Source organism: Solanum stenotomum, chromosome 5 (genome assembly GCF_019186545.1).
Source record: "Solanum stenotomum isolate F172 chromosome 5, ASM1918654v1, whole genome shotgun sequence".
NCBI classification, from domain to species: domain Eukaryota; kingdom Viridiplantae; phylum Streptophyta; class Magnoliopsida; order Solanales; family Solanaceae; genus Solanum; species Solanum stenotomum.
Window position 1 is genome coordinate 14,525,847 of NC_064286.1, and position 7,189 is coordinate 14,533,035.

A 7,189-nucleotide genomic window follows, 5' to 3' on the forward strand; every position below is an offset into this window, starting at 1 on the left:
TATATATTTAAGATGGCTGGCAGATTTCAATAAGGTCATCTTTTGACCTCCTTCTCATCTCAATATTTATAAGTTGGAGGATGTGTGTTGATTATAGAGCCTTGAATCAGATCATGGTTAAAGAGAAAATCCATATATCAGTCATTGAGGAGTTGCTTGATGAGTTAGGAGGCTCTAAAATTTATTTTGAGATGACTTGAAATTTGGATATCATCAAATCAAAATGTCTGTTGGACATATTTCTAAAATAGCATTCAAGACTCACTCCGGACACTTTGAATACTTAGTTATGCCCATTGGCTAACTTATGTCATTCCGGTTTTCAGAACCTAATGAACTAGTTATTTTCAATAACATTTGTGAAAGCTTATCTTGGTGTTTATTAATGACATTTTAGTCTATAGTAAATCGAAGATCGTGTGCAACATTGAGAACTACTTTTGACATTCTAAAGCAAAACAAGTTATTAGCCGAAAGGACCAAGGTCTCATTTGTTTTCATTAATATTAAGACGTCTGAATTTGAAAGCACATTTGAATGATTAAGATGTTGTTTGTAGGAGTGATTAAGACGGTTTGTTTTTAAGAGTAAATATTATAATTATAAAAAATAGTAATTAAATATCACACTAATAAAATATTGAAAAAAAACGACACTCTTTGATAAACATTAAGATATTTAAATTATAAATAAATATTTTAGATGCTTTATATGCCAGTCACCAAAAAGTTCAACATTTCTTAACAAAGATGAACATTTTTTCTTTTTATAAACGGTGGTGTCTGCACCAACTCACAAGCACCTCCACTATAGTACCAGACAAATGCTCTACCTTCCACCAAGACTTGGAAAGAGGGAAGAGTCTGGTTCAAAAGGTGAACCTTTAGTCTATAAACTGTAGGATAGTCTCCTGTTACTTTCAGCATAAATCAAAAGATTCAGAACTACAACTACCTTCTGATCTCTAGACTAGTCTCTTGTTCCTCCTTTTGTTGCTGTTAAAAAAAGAAGACAAAAAAAAGTATCTTCTCCTGATAGCAATGATACAAGATGTGACTGAAATATTCACAACATGAGCTTATTGTTCAATTGCAAATAACATCAGAGTAGAAGCCTATTGTCCTACGCTTGCAGTCTTGGACGTCTAGCAATTCCACGTCAAAAACTTCAAACTGTTTTGAGCTAAAAAATGTTGAAGGCCCAACCTGTGAGACATGGACGACATTGCAAAAATATCAAGATGCAGTTCTACTTATGCATCTTCCAGACACAATAGAGTACTAATTTACATCCTAGTTTCGAGAAATACACTTCATAAGTGTGGCTCTAAATGTGATTTTCAAGGTGTTGACAGCCTATATTTTGGTCAAGCCGGAAGGAAGTTGCAATGGTTGCCTCAATGTGACTTTTGCCTAAATGTAATTTAACGTTTTACTAAACATTTCTTGATCTATGTACACAATATCCTAACTTTGAAAAAAATCGTGCAAAAAACAATGCGTTCAGTTAACACCATTACTTTTTGGACGAAAGAAAAATTATGTGCTAAGCATTAATAATTATGTGCATTAAGAGCTCAGGCCACACCTCACCTATTCATCTATCATGGAAGGAATAAACCATGATCCACAACCATTAATATGCATATTGATTTATGTTTTCTTAATATTACAGAATTAAAAAATGTAAGTTTCCCCTTCTTTTTGTATTTGTTATCTAGAATGTAATTTTATATTTAATTATTTGGATAAGTTAACACTCAACAAACAAATAAAAGGTTCCTTTTTCATGTGTAAACCTTTTTATGCTATGGAAAATTGTATAACCATAAGTTGGGCAGGAAAAAAACAGTAATGACATGATTTAGAATTGATGTTTTTTAATAGCTTAACTGATTTAAAAGGGTTTCAATTGCTAATGATCACTTACTTCTATGTACTAATGTGAAGTGTAGCCTTTATCAATCCAAATAACAAAAATAATACTCCCTCCGTCCATGTTTGACTTGATACCCTCCTTAAGAAGCAATAAATAAAAGGCGGAATGACTTGAAAGACCATTGTACTTGGCTCCGTTTGTCAGTTGAACCCTCATACTCATCACTTTGTCAACTAGACCCTTAAACCCATTATAATACAACATTTCAAGCCCTTTTCTCCTCCGGTCAGAGTGCGTGTAATGGACACGATTACACGTGAAATTCCACATCATTTTTTAGTGCCACATGTGAAATTAAGTGCTAAAAAAAAATAAATCAAATAGATCAATTTTTTAATTTCTTAAACGTTTCAAATAGTCATCTTCTTCATATATGGTCACAATTTGAGCACTAGATTCATATCCATTAGATCAAATTCTTCTTGATTTAACTTGTAAATTCAACTACAAGTTCACCAACACAAACTCAATGAACCCCAATCAAAAATTTTAAGTAATTTTACAAATTCACAAGACCCATTTATTATTTTTTTAAGCTTTTTCAAACTTATCAATGGAGTTTTAAAATTTTCAATAGTCACAATCATCCTTCACATTATCCGCATCTCATCGTTCAAACTATCTAATAAAAGAATGATACTAATATTTTTCAAATCTTAAAAACGAAAATTTTAGAAGAAGTTGAGGCTACTGATTTGTATAAAAGAAGAAGAAGAAGAAGAGGCGGAGAAGAGTGAATGTGTGACTTGAGAAAGAAGAAAGTTGAGGGATGTGGTGAGGGGTAGAAGAGAGAGGGCTGGAGGAGAAGAAGAAAGGGTGGGCTGTGGGTGAAGGAGGGTTGAAGAAGATGAATTTTATTTTTTAATTTTGTTAAATTGAATTTTTTAAAAGTAAAATATTGTTTTAACTCGCTTTCAAGCGCGTGTAATCACGCATATTTCCAACTCACCAATATTAATGCCACATTGGTCAATGGTCAGAGGGGTTTAAAATATTGTGTTTTGATGAGCTTTAGGGTTTGGTTGGCAAAGTGATGAGTAGGAGGATCCAACTGACAAACGGAGCCAAGTACAGAGGTCTCCCAGGTCATTCCGCCTAAATAAAATGATAGTTTTACTTAAGGGGAAATTTTGACCTCCCCCACCCCCCCACCCACCCTACAAATACAATTACATGTAGGACAAATTATTTCTCAAAACTAATGTGCAATAGAATCTTGTTAAACTACTTGATTAAAACAGTATCAGTACACCTAGGTCCAAGTAGGTGTTTTGAGTTCAAAATTACTCCAACATATAGGAACTCATCTTTGAGGTGGCGGAACACATATATTCTCTCACATTTTGAACCTTGCAAGGGGTACTCCAACTTAAGCCAAACTGTCTAAATAGGTGAGGAAGACGAAAGAAATTACTAAAGCGAGTAAAAGGGGTATTATTGGACGAAGAGTTCCTTGTCTTCTGTCGGTTAGCAGAATCAGAAATAGATTCTTATCAAATAAATGATATCAGAAGAATGCAACAGGCTACATAGCAGTTTAGATGCTTATTTTATTACATAACAACTTTAGATGATACTAATTATAAAAGAATCCAACTGAAGAGGAGATTTAAGGACACTTACCGGAGGTCCTAGTTCTGGAGGTATGATTATCCTCCTTTTGCCCCCAGGTCTCATGTCTCTAATTCCTTCCTCAAAACCTGCAATCATACTTTTCTGCTTATTACAAAATTTTCTCTGAGAGGTAAAGATATTACAAGATTGTGTGTTAGTTTAGATCACCTGGGACCAATGCTTTAGTGCCCATCCGAATCTTTGCAGGAGAACCTTGAATGTATGTGCTGTCAATACGACGTCCAGACTCGTTATAACCAATATAGTGGAAAGTCACCTGCCAATGGTTAAAGAAATTTGGGTATGAATGCAGCAATGCAAATAATCAGCGAAAAGTAATCTGTTTATCATTTTTTAATGCAATTAAACCTTGCTTTCTCTTTAATTTGAAATCTGATGTCCTTTTTTCAAAGGAAAAATAAAGTGAAATACAAAAGGATCATCGCTAAGTCGAGGTGCCAAGTTGTACTAAGCCCAACAGAGCTTCGTAATGATATAACCAGCCCAAGTCAGCTCTTTTGCATTCATACATATGTCAGAATAACTACATAACACTTAAAACAGTCCCCTTCCTCTGACGGAAAATAGATTTCACAATGATTGTCCTTAGTCAACTTCATAGAACTCAGGTGTGAAAGATCAAAGTGATTTACCAAGCTTTCAGTTCAGCAATGACTACATAAGGAGCCCAGGTAGTTAATATTGAATTATATCGAGTAAGTGACATTTTGTTTTGGTACTCAAAAATCCATAAAGAAACAACTAACAACTATCACCCATCACTGTAGTATGTCTAACATAAGTCTACATTGGACAGAGGAAAACCACTATCGGAAGAGTAAGATATGTTAATACACACATCCAAGGATCATCTTAATTACAAACCAAAATGGTAAAAGACTACAGTACTAGATGCAATGACCTGTGCCGCGACAGTTTCTACAAGATCAAATGAAACTTATGAATGCAATAACATACAAACAAAACAATTACATAATAAAGCATATAAAAAATGATCAAAAAAGGAAATGCATTTTTTTATCATGAATGTACCATATTGGTTCCAAGTCTCCGGTAGAGAAATGAATGTACGAACAGTATACTATTTTCCCAATAGGATATATATATTCAAAATAAATGACAATTTAATAAAAGTAAATCACGTTTTTCAGGAACAAAGAATGAAAGAAAACCTGTTGACCATCCTTTGGGCAATCACCTTCACCAACAGAAAAATCCCACAATATAAGACCTGAATCACGCTTTTCATAGTTGTCAGGCGTTACTACTTTAACTGTAAAACCTGAAAAAGGATTTGAAGAGTCACTATCACATTATAAAGTATCGTGGTATCAAAAGAAGGAAATGGATGTCTAACTACTGATGTCTTAAACTTGGGTACTACACATGGTCTTTTCCACCCACACAGTCCCTCATGGGTAAACAAACCTTCTCTGATGAAACTGGGAAACTCTTCAGGGGCATTATTTTCTCTCTGGATCCGTCTGTTCTGCTCTAGTAAGCGTCTTTCATCATACGGGTTTTTGCTCTTTGTTTTCCCAAAAGCTGGAAAAGCGGGAGATATGCCGGATGTAATCAGAAAAAACAGGAGAGATCTGCGCTTCATATTGTCCTCATAATGCAATACATTTACTTTCTGTTCCCTAACCCTGAAAATATTCTGTATTTCAGCTACAAAAGATTGACATTGTGGTTAAAAGTTAGGTTACCTTTTATCTTGTAATGTGGCAGCTAAGCAACACTGGAATGTTGACTTCTGTCTGGGAAAAGATTTAGTTGTATGACTAGCTGATAAAGTATCTAAATTGATAATAAAACAAGTAGTTTAATAAAGGGATTAATGCATGACAAAAAATACATGGAAACAACAACAACATACCCAATAAAATCCCACAAATGGGGTCCGGGGAGGGTAGAGCGTACATAGGCATACCTTATCGCTACCTTGTGGAAATAGAGAGGTTGTTTTCGAAGGACCCTCAGCTCAAGTTCAATTCTTTGTCAATATCAAATATTGAAAACAGGAAGTAATACACACACCACTTGACATGGTTAAGAAGATGCTAAAAAATCGAGCTAGGAATACTGTTAATCCATTAGTATAAACAATAATCTCAACTTCCTAGAGGAAATTGTTCCCTAAGTTAACATATAATCCTATATGAGTTCACATTGCTAGTCCAAAGCCTAGATAAAAGGAGAATAGTTAGTTAAACAACACATATGAAACTACTTAATTATGATGAATCCTCCCAATATCGAATGCCTTGGCACATGCTCTCCAACAACACCAACATACCTAGTGTATTCCCACAAGTGGGGTCTGGGGAGGATACACAGCTTTACCCCTATCTTATGAAGGCAAAGAGGCATGTGCTTTCCGAGGATTTAAAAAACATTGGAATAAAACGTATCAAGTGGAGCCAATTCCTATAGCTAAACCTATAGGTGTAGCTAGAACTAAATGTTACTCCCTCGTTCCTTAATTACTTGTCCACATTTCTTTTTTTAGTTGCCCCTAATTACATTAAGAAATGACACAATTAACTACTTTTATGGTAGAACTTCTTGAAAATGTTAAGTTTTTTAATTGATTACTTCATAATTAATAGGGATAAAATGATAAACTCACTATATCAATTATTGTTTTCTTAATAGGTGTGTCAATTCAAAAGTAGACAAGTAATTACAAACAGAGGGAATAGTAATTTGGAGACAATTCTTGGGGGGATAATATAGCATTTAATTAAGGTGAAAGGGAGATCAAACAAGAAAAAGGCATTCACATTGTTCATCATAGCAAAGCTATCAAATAGGAGAAACACAAAGAAGATAAATAATTCGAATAATTTCTGAAGCAAAAGTAATGTAAAAGTGTCAAAAGCGAAGAGAGGAATTACATGGAGAAGAAATGTTGGACAGATTGAGAAGCATGACTTTGTCCTTTCTATGGAAAAGATTGAAGCTTTCAGAGCATTAACAGTCACTCAATTGCAATGGAAAAATGGCTGCTCTGTCGTTTATTTGGGGAAAACAAACAAATGTTAATACAGAGCAACTTTATCTTCTCTTCACTTTGGAATTTGTATACATAACTACTAGATATTGACAATAAAACCCCTAGCATATCTTCATATTAACATTCTGCTTCCATATTTCATTTTTCTTTCCTTCTGCCTCCTGTTTGGTTGAAATATGTAAATCTATGTCTATCCATAAAGCATAAATATCTCCTAAACCATGTTAGAAATTCTATTTATAGATATAGTTACACTTAACTAGAGTTCTATTATCCTTAAACTATTTTAAAATAAAAATTTTTTATCATAAATGAGTATTTCGCAATGAGAGTGTGTGAACAATGAAAAAGTAAATATTTTTCTAATTGATTATTCACAATTAGTTAGTACATATAATTATTGACATTAAAACAATAAAACTTATATATATTTTATTTTTTTCTTTGTAAAATATGTATTTTCCTCCTTATTTAACTTTTTTTACTCTTTTCCTTTTTATTAACTTTATCTCTTCACTTTTAATTATTTTTAAAAAATTAAGTATATTTTATTTTAAAATAATAGTAATATTTTTTTAAAAGTGTCCTTAGATTTAA

The 7,189-nt window shown here is 33.3% G+C and overlaps 1 protein-coding gene across 2 annotated transcripts; it reads right to left on the reverse strand.

Annotated features, from left to right (window-relative positions):
• Positions 1–1,008: 1,008 nt before the first annotated feature.
• On the reverse strand, positions 1,009–6,671 carry LOC125866155 (peptidyl-prolyl cis-trans isomerase FKBP20-2, chloroplastic). 2 transcript variants are annotated; one of them, XM_049546459.1, is made up of 7 exons: positions 6,474–6,671; positions 5,283–5,373; positions 5,002–5,222; positions 4,746–4,855; positions 3,721–3,829; positions 3,562–3,638; positions 1,009–1,205 (listed from the first exon to the last, which is right to left on the reverse strand). In XM_049546459.1, exons 1-7 carry the CDS (start codon positions 6,505–6,507, stop codon positions 1,086–1,088), a joined length of 762 nt encoding a protein of 253 aa, XP_049402416.1. In that variant the 5' UTR covers positions 6,508–6,671; the 3' UTR covers positions 1,009–1,085. The 2 variants fall into 2 exon arrangements, with proteins under 2 accessions (XP_049402416.1, XP_049402417.1); XM_049546460.1 differs by lacking the exon at positions 5,283–5,373 and having other exon boundaries at positions 5,002–5,244; positions 6,474–6,660.
• Positions 6,672–7,189: the final 518 nt, after the last annotated feature.

Bases quoted from the DNA above. Each gene is read 5' to 3' on its own strand.
- LOC125866155 (XM_049546459.1), bottom strand. From the start codon at position 6,507: ATGCTTCTCAATCTGTCCAACATTTCTTCTCCAT. The intron at 3,830-4,745 runs GTTTTCTTTCAT...AACCATTGGCAG, and splicing joins GCCCAAAGGATGGTCAACAG to GTGACTTTCCACTATATTGG. The intron at 3,639-3,720 runs GTGATCTAAACT...GTATGATTGCAG, and splicing joins CACTAAAGCATTGGTCCCAG to GTTTTGAGGAAGGAATTAGA.